The 15517-nt window shown below is 44.4% G+C and overlaps 1 protein-coding gene across 8 annotated transcripts; it reads left to right on the forward strand.

Moving 5' to 3' along the window:
- The first annotated feature begins 218 nt into the window (after positions 1-218).
- Positions 219-14770, forward strand: DRC7 (dynein regulatory complex subunit 7). Of its 8 annotated transcripts, none has more exons than XM_072043667.1 (18): positions 219-350; positions 1305-1459; positions 1901-2075; positions 2543-2668; positions 3864-4058; positions 4620-4772; positions 5095-5313; positions 5940-6068; positions 6395-6476; positions 6805-6933; positions 7791-7919; positions 8573-8799; positions 9791-10003; positions 11135-11245; positions 12159-12269; positions 13292-13486; positions 13956-14095; positions 14256-14750. In XM_072043667.1, exons 2-18 carry the CDS (start codon positions 1323-1325, stop codon positions 14344-14346), a joined length of 2562 nt encoding a protein of 853 aa, XP_071899768.1. In that variant the 5' UTR covers positions 219-350; positions 1305-1322; the 3' UTR covers positions 14347-14750. The 8 variants fall into 8 exon arrangements, with proteins under 8 accessions (XP_071899768.1, XP_071899767.1, XP_027321817.3 ...); XM_072043666.1 differs by lacking the exon at positions 219-350 and adding an exon at positions 410-550; XM_027466016.3 differs by lacking the exon at positions 219-350 and adding an exon at positions 583-679 and having other exon boundaries at positions 13295-13486; positions 14256-14766.
- Positions 14771-15517: the final 747 nt, after the last annotated feature.

Genomic DNA, 15517 nt, shown 5'->3' on the forward strand with positions numbered 1-15517 from the left:
ATGCATCCAACTGCTTTTGTCATACCTGCTTTTGACTCAGCAGTAACAACAGATACCACAGTGGTACACGCAAAGGCCAAGTAACTGTGTGTACTGAATACACATGGTTTCACACCCACATAAACACATTTGCATTTGCTGATTTTCAGTGACTTCTGAAATCTCAGATATGGTGATGCTGTGATAGACACGAGGATAGGGACTTGATCCTACCACGCTCTGCCACTTTGGGAAGTGAATCTTGTCTGCTGTACATCAGGTATTTTACAAAGCAGCAAAGCAGGACTGATGTTTGCAACGAGAAGCAAAATCAGCACAGCCCTCGGGCTTCAAGAGCAACAAAAGCATGGGTGAGGAATGTTTGTTGTGTTTTCAAACAGCTGCACCCGTGAGTGTATGAGCGTAAGGGCAGCCCCGTAGTCGAGTTCCACAGCTCCCAGGCTGCTTCCTGGGCAGGAGGGGGGAGCTGCCTTGACACCAGCTCCAGTGGGGCTGTGTGGGGAGGGTTGCAGGTGAAGCCTGGAGCACCTGAGGGAGCTGTGAAACCCAGGTGGGCAGCCCTGTGCGGGGTGGGGTAGGCTCTGGGCTAGGCCCTGGAGGAGGCCGCAGGCCCTGCCGAAGCTGCCGGGGTGCGCGAGCGTTGCCATGGAGCGCTCGTGGCACGGCGGCGGCGGCAGCGGTGAGGCGGTGGAGGGCAGGGGCGTGGGGCTGAAGGGGCTGTGGGGACGGGACCCTGCTGGGCGGTGGGTGACTGGGGAGCAGCGCTGGGCCCCAGGATCCCCCTTCCCCCCCTCCTTGCACCCGTTGCAAGGTCTGTGCCTCCATCGCGCTGCCTGCTGCCCAGCAGGTCAGCCTGACCGCAGGGAGGGGAAATAAACAGCCCCAAAAAGTCCCTGAAATGTAAATAGGCGATACAAGCAGCACTCCGGCCTTGGAGGCCACTCTGCTGCTGATGCAGCTGCTCAGCGCAGCGCTGGTGTGGGCTGGGTACCCCCCTCCATGCAGCACTGCCCTGGGGCGCACGGCATCTGCAGGGGTGCAGAAAGCAGGGCACGCAGCATGGTTTGGGACTGTTGTGTAGCACCCAGCAAGGCCCCCGTCCTGCTGGCTCCACCATACATGGGTGGCCCAGGAGCATGCAGCCGTATGTGCAACCTGCCCAGCCCAAACTGAAGTTCAGTACTCACACCTGACTTCTGCAGAAACGGGAATGACTGGGTATGAGCTGGTGGCTCACAGACTAAACCAACATGCAAGTTTCTGCTCCCCCCCCTGAATTTACCCTCATGCGTGTGCTTCCGTAGTGGCCAGGAGGAGGCAGAATGGAGGTCCTAGAGGAGAATGAGGAAGAGGAGAGAAGGGAAGAAGAGCTGATGAAGGCTTTAGAGATCAGTGATGAACTTCACGACATAGAGACAAAGCTGTCTGTGGACCAAGTCTGTGTCCCAAGTGATGTTTCGTAAGTCACACCTGTCTGTCAGTCTCTGGGATGAGCAGAGATGGTCCCTCTAGGGTCCATGGGGAGACTGCACACACGTGGCTGACACGTGTAGTCCGCTTGTATGGGTCAAGGGGAGCGAGTTTTGTGTGCTGGGTGTGTTTGTCCATGAGTGGGTATCTGTGTGATTAAGACAAGGTAACTCACTTCATTTTCCATCCATTTACTTCTGTACTATGTAAAGACCCCCTGATCCTCTGGGTCTGTGTTAGCTTGCCATCACTCCAGAGAAGCTTGACTATGTTAAACTTGTGCTCACTTAAAATTATCTCTTCTTGGCTATAATCCCCATATTTTCTGTGTGAAACAGGGAACCTCTCCTGTGTTTTGATAGCAGGTCATCCCACTCTAATTGCTCCTAGCTTATTACCTGTGTCTTTCTGCCTCCTTCTGTCTTGGAAGTGATTTTGACTGGAGCTCCATCGACATATCCCAGTTACCATCCTCGTACAAGACAAACTCCCCAAGGGAAAAGAAGGTGCTGCGCATTGCTGACCATTACCTCCAGCAGTACACTCACCTCTGCCCTGACCGAAAGCCACTCTTTCTGTACCCGGTCAATGAGTGTGGTGTGAAGGTATGGGGTGTTGTGGGGCTGGGCCCAAGCTGCACAGCTGTTGTCTAATTCTGGACCTGATGCTCCCCTGAGTATGTGGAATTAATTCTTTGGATCAGCTTCCCCAAAAAAATTATTATATAAATGACATGCAAGGCAAAAAAAAGAGCCAGAACATGTAGAAGCTGGAAGGTGTGGTAGCTATTTGTCTTGCTTGAAAACTAAGAGAAGGCTTGAATCTGTAATGTGTCCAAGATGGGTTTGAGCTTTTAGCCACAGGCAAACAGAAGTGTCTATTGGCAGAGGGCCTCTTAACTCCATGCATTTTCATCTCAGAATGGGTGAGGAGGGTTACCAACACTGTTGTCATGCTCCAGGGAAGTCCTGAATGTAAGCTACAACATCCAGGGATGGTCTGAGAATGGCCATGAAGAGGACACTCCACCAGGAATCTGCTGGCTGACCAAAGACCTCTTACTGCCTTACAGAAGTTTGTGAGCACAACAGTGAGGCCAACCCTGCTGCCTTATACAGAGCTGTACCACTGGGATGGCTGTGCCAGCTTTGTCTGTGATTATCTCACCATGAAACCCCTCAAGTCTCCTCTCACGCCGGTAAGAAAGAGGCTACAGTCCCATTGGAAACAGACCCATGATGGAGATGAGAGAAGGGCCTTTCAACAGGACACAATGTGGAAACCCCAGGGGCTGGATTTACAAAGGTCTTTGAGTCCTCCAGCTCCCCATAATTATTTAGGCAACCCCACAGTTCCAACAGATGCTGTGCTCTTTGTTTGAACCTGTATTCCCAGTACACGTACAGTGTTGTCAAGCAGTTAAGCACCATTTCTACCAGACTGGGCCTGACCCTGCTCTCAGTCATCCCCTATGACCAGCTGATCTGCTGTGGGTTGCAATGGCTGCCAAGCCTCCCTGCCAGGAACAAAGGGACCTTGGACCAAAGGAGCATAAAAAGCCTAGGTGATGATGCTTGGCCTCAGTGACTAGGTTTTAGGGGATTTAGACACTTCTGTTCCAATATTTGGGATCTTTTGAGGTAGCTGAAGGGAGATTAGAAATCTCAAATATTAGAGTGGCAAGAAGAGATGATGCCAACATTGGGGCGAGTCCTAAGGGTGGTATGATCCAGCTAAAGCAAAGAGATCAACAACAATCTCTGCTAGCTAGGACTGCTGATGTCCTGTGGAGTGCCCCATACAATCTATGTGAGCTCCATGCTGGCCAAGTGTGTCCCAAGAGTCCCAGGGTCTCAAGACACACTTGTATTTTGAGATTATTGAGAATATATCTTAATTTAGTGGACAGAGACTGGTCAAATCTAAAGTGCAGCCTCAGATCTGGGATGGTAAAAACAGGATCTCTGTATTCACTGTGTGTGTATTTTTCCCTTTGCCTGGTCACCAGTGAGGGCCAGAAGGGAATAAGTTCCTTTTGAGCTATAATTTAGTTTATGGATCTTTTGCTTTGAAATGCTACAGGCAGACCTAGAGATGGAGGTAAGCCCCACCCTGATGTTGTGGTTAGTATTAGGTTCTCTGCAGTCTGGTGAGCTTGTCCTGCCTATGGCTAAATTTGTCACAAGATTTGGGGTCAGAATTTCTCCAGATCACTTTGGAGGGGAATTTTGCAGTCTGTGGCTTATGTAAGAGTTTCATAAAACAGATTCATTATTGGTACAGAGCCCAGGGATATGGGCTCTCTACCAATAATGCTCTGTCTCTCTCTTGCTCCCTGCCTGGGGCATGCTTCATAAGACAAGCACCGAGAACATGTATCCCTCTCTTTCAAGCCCAGTTCGCTCTATTCACCAACCACCATCCTGAAGTACCAGCGAGGAAACTGCTTTGACTTCAGTGTGCTGCTGTGCTCCATGCTGATTGGGGCTGGGTACGATGCCTACTGTGTGAATGGATATGCCACTCAAGACATATGCAGCCTGGACGAGACTCTGGAGGTGTGCCCACTGCTCAGGAAGCCACAGGAGGTAAGGAGATCTGCAGCAAGCAGGCAGGTAGGAGCCTGGTTGTCTGGTTCTGGTAAGAAGACTATGTCACTGGTAAAGACAAAGCACTTGGAAGGCTAGTGAAGCTGGTATCTCTGGAGCAATAAGAATGAGTCTAATGGCAAGGTGCAAGGCCCCCAAGTCCCATCACCTGTTTGCTTTCCAACCATGCTGCTCACTGTAAGAGGGCCACAGCTTGCCTGTGTTTTGACCATGTAGCATTTGCACTGTGCTTAGGACAAAAAGATCTTGGGACTATACTGTATCCCACATTCTCTTGCTGTAAGTGGGAGTGAAGACCTGTGAGTGCTTATTAGCCCTTCAGGGATATCTGCTAGTTTGGCAGGACCATCCACATCCATACTTGATCCACCCAGACTGCTCGCCTGAGTGATCATGGGGTATACAGGAGGCAGCATGCATGCTCAGCATGTTCATTCCTGGTGAGCTCCAGAGTAGAGCTAGCCGGAACAGCTCCTGGTCCATACTACATTTCAGTCTGAATGAACCTTTCACAGCAATTCCTTGCTTTTGTGGAGACAGGTCCCAAAGGAAATAACAAAGAAGCCCAACAAGTATAGAGTTAAGTCCTTGCCAGATCTTCAGAGCAAATTTGAGCTTCAGCAGGAGGCCAAGAAGAAAGCAGAAACTGAAGCCACCCATAAGAACAAGGAAAGAGGAGAAGAGGAGGTCATGGTGAGTTACAAGGTTCACCCTACTCTTAACCTGCAATATCAAAAATCGAGACATGGTTAATAGCTGACCAAAACTGGAGCTCACCACCCTCCATGAAGAACAATACAACTCTGATTTGGGCCATGAACATGTAGCCTTTGAGAACACAGTGCTGTGCTGACATAGAAATATATGCTGGGTATGTACTGCGTCACTGTTCTGAAGAGTATTAAGGGCTTGGAGATCTTTAGAAGTAGTCAGGGGAGAGAATAAGGCTGCTGGTGGGTTGGATTAAAGTGGCAATAAAATAGCAATAATTATTGCTCTATCTTCTGGGCTACAGGAAATGGAAAAGCCCACCCGTGACCCTTTGTATGGCTTACGGGTGCATGCGTGGGTTTTGGTTCTGTCTGGGAAGAGAGAGGTTCCTGAGCCCTTCTTCATCAACCCCTTCACGGGGAACAGCCACAGCACCATGGATGAGCACTTCCTTGGAATTGAGAGTGTCTGGAACCACAAGAATTACTGGGTGAACATGCAGGACTGCCGGAACGGCTGCAAGGTAATGAGCTCTTACACATCTGTGCGCCTGTTCTGATTACATAGACTCCAGGTTTGGTATCTGGAGCCAGTCCATGGCATCCCAGACCCTGAGCTAGCAAATGCAGATCATACCTATTAATCCCCTACAATGCTACACTATCAGCTTTTAAGGTTGGCTGGATGACCATTCTCACACCAACATCTTTTAGAGCAGAATCTGTCAAACGTAGCTCGGGGCATGAAAGATCTTGGTTTGGCTCTTCCCACACTTCAGTTACTCTCCAGCTGATATAAAGCCTGGGAGGTGAGGGCTTGAGTCACTGTCACTTTAGGCCCATATGAATGACCGTGGGGCCATGCATGCCCCAAGGAAGGAGGCAGAAGCATTTCCAGCAGCTTCCCCTCAGTTGTGGCAGGGAAAGGGACCTGCAGCCTTCCAGGAACAGGGTCAGTCTTTGGGGTTCCACCAGCCAGCCAGGGGTTTGATGAGCACACCTCACTGAGATCCAGGGTCTGTCCAGAGTCCTCTAACTCTGATGCCCAGCCAGGTCCAGAGCACTGCAGGTGTGCAGAAGCAGCATGCAGTTTAGTGTCAGGCCTGTGAGACTGCTCTGTATTTATGTGGGTTTCTTCTATATGGCCTAGGATCTCATCTTTGACTTGGGTGACACTGTCCGCTGGGAAATTATGCTTTCAGAGACTTACAAGCCTCTTCAGATGCTCCTGGATGCTGAGGAGGAAAATGAGCTATTTGACAGGAACATGGATGACACAGTGAGTGACCTACCAATGGCTTTCTTGCAGTGGTGATGCTGCAGTGAACTGGTGTGTGTTCATGGCCTATATATATGTCTGCCTGCCTGTTGCCCTCTCCAGGTCAGATCACTATTGCTCTAGCTATGCTTTGGTTGGCACTCTAGATTCCTTCTCAATCTTGAATAGCTCTGATGCAGCCCTCATAATTCTGTTACCGTGCTGCCCAGGACCAATGCGACCTTGCACAAGTTGCTCTGATTGCTGCAGTGCATTCTCTAGAACCAAAATGCCTCCTAGCACAGAGAAGCTGCCAAAAATGTAAATCTCTGCTTCTGTTTCAACAGGAGGATGATGAGGAGGAGGAGAAAGACACGAGTTTTGCCATGCCGCCTACATGGGTAGCCCCTATTCAGATTTCTCCCAGAGGTACCTATTCTTTGCCTTTTGCTTGCCTCTCAGCGAACCTTTCAGAGCATCTGGGAGGTTTGTTTATCTCACTCCAGACCTTCCCCTTCAGGGTGTTCAAGGTACAGCAGCGAAGTGCCGCAGATCAAGGCATACGTTAGCTATTGTTTTGAATGCTTGCCCCGTGCACTGTCTCATCCTGGCTGGGAAATCCCCGCAGACACACGCACACTGTGTTTTCCTGCTAGCTGAATTATTTTGTCTGGGATGGCCTTTCTGTTACCACTGTGCATATGGGACTGCTGCTGATGGGAATCAGTCTTTCTGACACCTCCCTTGCCTACTGCAGAGTTTGAGACCCGTTGTTCCCAGGGGAAGAAGGTGATTATGTACAAGAAAGCAAAACTGGAGAAATGGGCACCGTACCTCAACAAAAATGGGCTTGTGAAACGCCTCACTGTCTACGCAGACTTACGCTGTAAGGAGGATGAGTTAACTTTCTTGATACACTGAGCAAACACAGTCTGGGGTGTGCTGACGGGTAGGGGGTGGAGTACTTTTTCTGCCACGGTTTTTCTTGTGCTTTCTCCTTCTCCTTTCATGTTTTTGGGATACTTATCTATTACATCATCAAACACTTCTTCCCACTCACTGTCTATCTAGCCCCGGAGCTTTGCATCATTGCTAGGGGGTTCTGCAAGAATTTGAATCAGTTTAACATCCAAACAGTGATGCTGATTAGTGCCACAGGTCAGCTGCTTGTATTTGCAGTCTTCAGAGAAATGGAAGGTTGGTTTAAACTGTCGGGTTGCGTCACTTTTCCCATTGGTGTTTCTAGGAGCCATAGAAAGAGGCAGCTAGAGAGTGTGAACATTTCTGTACTTGAAAGCATTATCCTTCAATGGCTGGTCCAAGAAACCATAAAGATTCCTGACTGGACTTACAAACTCCTGTCCCCAGCCATCTTGGATGGTGCAGTCTTATTTCCCTTCAGTCTTGACACTGTTATGAAATATTTGGGATGGAATTTATCTCACCAAACACATCCATCCACTGTGACATCTTCTCCCCCTGAGCTGATGACTTTAGTTCCTGTTGACAGAGAAGAATAAGCCCGTTTGTGTTATAATTCATCTACTTCAAAGTAGATTAGGATTCATCTGTTAGGATTTATCTATGAAATGTCCTAGTGCACAGGGCCAGTTCTACTGAGTACACTGACTCTGTCTCCTGTGGCTGCATCAGAAGCATAGGGTATGCACAGACACTGAGAGCTCATCAGATGAACTGTACCATCTCCAGTGTAAGGCTGTGAAATGGCATGTCTCCCACCAGGTACTGAAGTAGTGGAGGTGAAGGAGTGGTTCAAAAACCGAGAAGACATGTTGGATATGAGAGAATTGAATAAAAAAACACAGCTGACCACAGAGTACTTCAGCCCAGGACACCTCCTCGGTCTTAAAGGTATTCCAGTTCATCTGGGAAACCAAGGCGACTGCAGCTGATAGGACATTGTGTGAATCCCTCCTAGCAAAAGCAAAAGCCCAAAGCAGGGGGGACTTCATACTTCTGGCATGAATTGCATTGATTAGTAATATGGTGTCCAATTGAGATTAGAGAATTGGGTTGGTTGTGCTTCCAGTTTGGGGCAGTGATTCCCCCCAGCATAACGGAAGATGACATCTATATCGCAGGTATAGAGTGATATTATGTACTTTTACCCGTAGAAGTGGTAGAAGTAGAAACTTTCTCCTTGGGATTATGCTCAATCTCTCAGTGTTCTGCAGCTGTAGGAAAGTCCTGCATCAGATCTGTTGCTGAAGCAGTATTTCTCCTGAAGTGGTTGCACCAGTTCCTTGTTTGGGAAGAGCAGAGTCCAGGCTCCACTCACTGCCTTGCTGTGTAAGGAGGAAAGTGACCATGCAAAGCTTTCCTGCCATCTTCAGGCCATGGCATATTGGTGCATAGCAGTGAAGAGATAACATTCCCTTCCAACACTAAGTGCATTTGATTTCTTGGCTGATCGAGAAAATTAAACTTCCCCTGGATGTACCTGTGTTCACTAGTATTTTAGTCACTAATTCTGAAAATGTTTGTAATCTCTTTTGTGTCCACAGTCCACATCTATAAGTCAATGGAGCCAGAAACTGAACGTGTGATGGAATTTTACCATGAATCACGAGTCGATGGCCTCCAGAAACGTGCTGAAAATGCCACTGAGATAAAAGAGTACTTTGTGGGACGGGATGACTTCAAATACTTCCAGCACACAGAGTTTGGCAAAAGAAGAAAGAAAATATGTGTGGCTGGTACCAGAACTGATACTAACTCCCGGCCTATAGTGGTAAGGCCAAGGCAGGAACAGAAAAATATCTGTCACTGTGATATTTATACTATGCAAAACATTTTGCTTAAGGCTGTAGGTTCACTTTCAGTTGGCACAGCCAAGGCAAAACTCCAGAGGAAACCTAGCCTTGTTAAGCTGCTGTGTCTTGCAGTTGCTTGCCTGGCACTGACAGCCACAGTGTGACAATTTGTCACCAAACATATTGAGCAGCTAGAATGAAGCTAGGAAACCATGACTTGGAAAATGTGTGTCAGAGGAAGAAGAAAAGACTAACTATGATTTTGGAATGAAATTGTCACAGGACTCGGATAGTCAAATGATTTCATGTTCTGGCCCCAAACTAATAATATTTTGAGTTCCTGACAGTGTCCCATTTTGCTGATTTGTTACAAGCAGTAGTCTGCCTCTTTTTCCTGTCAGGTCTGATTTGGAGAAGTGGGAGGAAATCTGACACCTGGTGGTATGGCTCAGACACATCACCTTTCAAAATAGAGCCCTTCAATAATGGTCTACCTTCGGGCCAGCAACCAAATCGCCTTTTTTTCTAAATTATTTTATTTTATTTTATTTTATTTTATTTTATTTTATTTTATTTTATTTTATTTTATTTTATTTTATTTTATTTTATTTTATTTTATTTTATTTTATTTTATTCTTCTTCCTTTGTTTGGGAATCTGGGAAATGTTGTTGTGCTCCAAAAAACCTTCCTTCCTGTAGTTCCATCAGACAGGGATGCATCTCGAGCTAACTTTGAGCTTGAAGAGCACACTCAGCTCCACAAATAGGAGACTTTTTATTGCTTTAAGGAGCTTTGTGCTTTTTTTCTCAGGCATGTGAAAGAATAATGGGCCACAAATATGGGCCAGCGTCTTAGGAGTTGCTGTCACAGTCCAAGTTCTTTTGTCTTTTACCCAACTCTCCACAAATTTTGCCATTCCTCTGTGTTGTCTAACCTGCTTCCATCTATTTCTTTTCAATTCTCATCAGCAAATGAAGGAATGTTTCCACAGAAACCTAGAAAAGCCTGCTGATGAAGATGTAGCAGAACGTGTCTTTCTGATCACGGAGGACATGATCCAGCTGACATACCACCTCAAGGATAAATACATCACTGCCTCAAAGAAGGAGTTCTTCAAACCGACAGAGAATTATAGGAAGCAAAGTGAAATCATGACCCCAGAAATGTGCATCACGTACCAGGTATGGAGAAAAACCATTTATATCTTTGAGTTTTCCTAGATCACTGGGACACAAAAGGTAGGTGAAATATCCATGGCATATTCCATGCTCTGCCTCTCCTCGATCTGCATGCTTCCCCCACAGACAACCTCCAGACTGACAACACAAACACTCAGGGAGATGCACCATCATGCTGATTGGGCCCACAAGATTTGGTGTAGCATGAAAGGCTGTCTCCAGCCATACCTGAGGTCATCTCAGATTAGCTCATCAGGCAGTGTAGACATGGCCACTGAGATCTTGCAAGACGCTGGGTGGGCTCATTCCTGCATATTCATGACAGGGAAGCTGAGATTTCCTCTGCTCTCCCCTCTTGAAGGAGAGATGACAGCAGAGAAGCTGAAGCAGATTTTAACTCAAATTCTGCCATGTACTTCTTTGGTCACATTGTTTAAATCTCTCCCAGTTTACCTTGCAGATGCAGACAAGATGGTAAGGCTTTATTAATGCATTGCTGATAGATAGATAGCTATAAATATAAAAAGATAGATTAAAAAAAAAAAGAGAGAGAGACAGAGAGAAAAAAAATAAAAAAGATAGATAGCCATAAATAAAAGAAAAAGGGGAGTCCTGTCATTAAGCCAAATTCTCTCATTCATGAGTGGGTTACTCAACTAACATCATTGATGTGAGTCTGTAATCAGGAGCAGAAGTCTGCCTGTAAATTCTGTACTGCTGCTGCACAATTATGCTTAGGAAAATCAGAGAGATACAAATACAGATTATTTTTTCTTTTTTATGTCATGAAAGGTTTTGTTAAATTTTGTATTTCTAATGGGGAGAATACACAGAATGCAATTGCGGGAGTGCTATCCTTTCATCTCTAGCCCTGTAAAACTGGTCCCAGCCAACAGGAGCATCAGCAAAGAAATGTAAGATATACAGTCTAGCTGACATTACTGATAGACTCAAAATCTAGATGAAGTCTAATCAACTATTGACCATGGGTTAGATGTTTCAATAGTGTAAATCAGTGTCTCTATATTGACTGTAGCAGAATTGTGCCAATTTGTGTTTTATGACTCACAGTCATAAAACTCTGATTCACAGTCAGAGAACACTACTGTCTTTCACTAGCTTATCTGCTTCCAGGCAGGGTCCTCTGTGAAAGACAACAAATTGCTACACCTGTACAAATTGTTACAAGAACTAACAGAGGAAGAGAAGCAGCTGAAGCAACAAGTTCGACAATCTGAAGCAGAGGTAACAGGGACGTCTCCATGGTATTGTCAGAGTTGGTCAGGTGCACTCTTTGTTCTCAGGGAGGGAAGTGGTTTCAGAGAGCAAATAACAGTGTATGAATTGGGGCATCTAGAAATATTTGCTTTTTGTCTGGGAATGAGACCAAAAAAGAAAGGATATTGTGTGTAATGTAAATCTAGTTGCTAGGCATTTCCAGGAAGCCATTACCATAATACTGAAGTGATTTTTTGTAGGAAAAACTGCAGAAAAATATTTCATAAAATACACCACTTGTACTGTTAATCACACTGAGACCAGTGTAACAAGTGTTCTTACAAGTCTTTGTAGCTACTTCATGATTAATACTATCATTCTAGTAGGCGGAGGCAAAGCTCTTGGATTTGATTATTTTTTATATTGCTTTTGTGTGGAAGAGAAAACCTGGAAAGAGCTGGAGATGAATGCACAACAGTATTAGCACAGAATAATAATAAAGAACAAGATTGCAAAAGCCCATTTTTCAGAAATTTGAAGAGTATAAACCATGACCTCATGAACTACCTCACCACAGTTTGCAGTCTTGATTTATTAATGGTCAAAATATTCCTGTTGCTTGTGCTCTGTATCTTCCTAAGACAAAGAGAAAAGCTAAAGCTATCAGTGCCATTTCAAAACTATTGGCAAGACTATGACTCCGGAATGGCTTTATTACTGAGTAATGTTAATTATTGGACTCCAAATTACATCACTCTAAAAATAAGGCCATTATCAGACTGACCTATCAGCAGAATATGAGCATATTCATATGGATCTAAAGTATATTTAATCTTATGCTACGGTTGTTGTATGCAGTACATACTCTGTTAGCAGGTGAAGCATTTCAAAATATGATCACTTTGTGGGAAGGCTAAGGTGTCTTCTGATTTTTTGGAAGGTGCTAAATATTCTGAAAATCCGTGAGAATGAAGAAGCAGACATTAAATTGACAGTTTCAATTTATGATACAGAGAGGAATGAAAAGAGGAGACAACAATATGAAGCCATGGTAGGCATTCTTTATTAATCCCAGTGTTTATTACATGCATACAAAAGAGTAAGCTTCTTCTGTCTGACATTATCTCTAATGAGCATTTAGTATTATTAGAACATACTGAGCCAAATCCCTAGCAGTTACAAGCCAGCACAGCTTTAGCTTTCCTGTGAAAATACATGTATAACATGGTCATGGTATGATCTTCTGACTCTCTGGACTAGCCCACCCTCCCCATCAGAGAAGGATTCTTCTTTTATTTTATTTAGTTAATAAAATAATTAACAAGTACTAGTTGACAATGTGATTATCAGGGGAGTATGATAATGGAATCCAAGCTGCATCTTTATATCTAGGGCTTTGTATTTGTGTTAGGAATATGTGCACTTCTATGTGTGAGGGTTTTATTGAGCTATGAATCAGTTGTTTGTTTTTTTTTGTTTGTTTGTTTTCAGTATTAGTTGCAAAGCCTATTTTGTTCCCAGATCTCTCTCAGAAATTATTACCTTAGGAATGTTGTGGATAAATACAGAAAGATTCAAGAATAATTACTTGCAACAGTTCAAGATCTCCAAGATGTTTCTTGTGAGCGATTTTTAGACTGAGCTTTCCTGAACAGAAAAAAAGTTTTAAGAGGTGATACTTGGTTTTATGCACCAAACATTTAGCGTGAAACACAGAGGTAAAGATCCAAGAACCAGTTGTTTGCCAGTCTACAACCTAGTGTCACTCAAAATACCCTGTCCAAATACAAATACATTTTGTCCTGCTTGTAGCTCAGTAGATAGCATGTTCTATGTAAGGTACATCTCTACAATCAAAGAAATTAGGAGAGATGTTAAAAAGGATGATAGAAAATAAATTACAGAATAAAAAACACCTTGGGAAATGCAAGAGATCAACCCACAGGAAAAAGAAGCATTATTTCCTCCATAGGGTGTAATGAGTTTTGGCCTTTGCTTTTACTTTGCCTTATCAAAGGGTGTTTGGGAAACAAGTCAATGGGATCATGACTCTTTCTGTCCTTTCCCCTCCAGAAGAATGCAATGGAGGATGAATTCCCAGTACATGAGGAACAGGATCTGGATTACCTGGCACCTTTTCTTATTCAAATTGGCTATCCTGAGAAAATGACCAAGAGGCAGGCTCTGCGCCTCAGAGATGACTGCCTGACTGACTTTAAGAATCGTCTCATTGCTAAGGCCAACATCATCCAAGCTCGCTTTGAAAAGGTATTCCCAGCCTTTCTCCAGGATGAACATGTCACCAGAGTCTCTTCTGCACTGGCAGGAGGGTAACACAACTCATTGTGACAGCAGGCAGGAAACAGAACCCCTTTACCTTTAAGAGAGTCATAAACAAGCCTGTGTATTTTTTGTCATTAACATGTGAGATCAAAGAACAGAATAGCTCCAGGGTCAATTCAGTCCTTGATTCAAGCAGGGCTGCTTTGGTTCTCCAGTGTTTCTTGACTACAGTGAGGCAACACATTCTGGTCTTGCAGCTTCTCACTGGTCCACGTGTTTTGATTTCCTTGTTTTCATATTCTGTGAGACCTCATTTCAAACTTATTGCCTGCCATGAAAATAGAACAACTCTTATTTGTGGTTTCCTTCATCTTGGCTCCCTGAACTTTGAGTTGCACTTTTGTGCTCCTCGCTGTCCATTACCCTGACTTCTTGTGACTCATTCCCTCAACAGGAGGTAGAAGAGCTGAAGAAGAAGAACCAGCAGTTTCAGGAAAATCAGAGTCAGCTCAGCAGGGAGGAGGAGGCTGCCTTCCTCGCTGATTACTCTGAAACCATGTTCCGTATCCACATTCTAGCGTTAAGGCTCAACAGGTATTGGAAATGACTGCTTGAACAGTGTCTAGTAGGACCGGGGGGTCTACCAGTCAGCATTCCTCGTTACTCAGCCGTGAAGCTATTCTGTAAAATACATGCATTCTACTGTATGCCCTGCTGCAGCTTTATTCTGATGTTTGTTACCTTCTTGTTCTAGGGAAAAGCAGACAGCACCACAGAAATACCTTGCTCTTGAAGAGAAACTGCGCAAGGACCCTCGCCTATCTGTGTACCTCAGTCATGATTGATTTCTTCTTTATTCCTTCACATCAGACACTGAATCAGTGCCGAAGCCTGTTACAAGCTGCCTGAAAAAATGCACAAAGGCTTTCCTACTTGCTTGTAGTAAATATTGCATTATCACCAGATTATGCTAATAGCCTTTACGCACCTGTTTTCTAGAATTCCATTTCAATGAACCTGTACTATTCCACTGTCTTTTTCTTCTTGCTCTTTTGTTCTAAGGCCAACCTATATCAAGAGTGTCAAGCGATTACACCATGGTTGACGCTGAGGTCTGAATGAGACTTTAGCTTTAAGTTCTGCTTCAGAAGCTGCTAGAAATTATGTATGCTGCATTGCATAGCTTCTTCTGGGAAGTTGCTCCCTAGCTAGACACCAGAAGCAGCATTATTTGAGAATATATATTCCAATATAATAATATTTCAACAAACTTAAAATATTGTTTTATATGTAGCACTAGTAAAGATTTTGAACTTGTCAGTTCACAACAAACAAAAATTATTTGACCTCACTTAGAGCTATTAGCTACAAAAACAAAAACAAAACAAAACAAGACAAAACAAAAAAACAGCAGACTAATACTTAAATTGACCAACTTTGGACTTTAGTATTTTTATTTTTCCTCTTTGAAATGTCTCCAATCATAGATCACAAATATTGGCAGACAGGGTAAAAGATGTCAAGAGCAATCAAACAGGCATTCTAAATCCTAGGAATTTTAGGTAATCAAGCATTTTGGTTAATCATCATCCCCTGATAGCTATAAATAGAAGACAGCATGTACGTGACACACATTATATTTACTGAAGTCCCTGAACCTGCTAGGAAACAATTTCTGATTTTCACTATAGTAGATTAGGCATAGCAGACACATACGGTGGTGCTGCATACAGCTCCTGACAACTCTTTTCTTCAAGGAACAACCTGTAATGATCATTTTCAGCAAAGGCTACACAGATTACAACTGTGGGAAAGGCAAAAACGTATTTTCCTGGGGTATAGCAGAATAATGGTCACTACAGCTGAAATACAGCATGACCCAGAGCAGATCAGACTTCTTGTTTTATGGTAGCTGCCCATTTTAAGTGTGATAGAGACTTTAAGCGGATTATGTGTTGATTGAGGGGATGATTCATTCCCTTTTGTGTGCACCTATCAAAAATTGAGCATTTGTGC

The sequence above is a fragment of the Anas platyrhynchos genome, chromosome 12 (genome assembly GCF_047663525.1).
Source record: "Anas platyrhynchos isolate ZD024472 breed Pekin duck chromosome 12, IASCAAS_PekinDuck_T2T, whole genome shotgun sequence".
NCBI lineage: Eukaryota > Metazoa > Chordata > Aves > Anseriformes > Anatidae > Anas > Anas platyrhynchos.

What these genes read in the sequence shown, in the direction of transcription:
- DRC7 (XM_072043667.1), top strand. Translation starts at nt 1,323, where the DNA reads ATGGAGGTCCTAGAGGAGAATGAGGAAGAGGAGAGAAGGGAAGAAGAG. An exon ending in TATTCAGATTTCTCCCAGAG is followed by an intron (nt 6,477 to 6,804) that starts GTACCTATTCTT and finishes TGCCTACTGCAG; the next exon opens with AGTTTGAGACCCGTTGTTCC. An exon ending in CTAGCGTTAAGGCTCAACAG is followed by an intron (nt 14,096 to 14,255) that starts GTATTGGAAATG and finishes TTCTTGTTCTAG; the next exon opens with GGAAAAGCAGACAGCACCAC.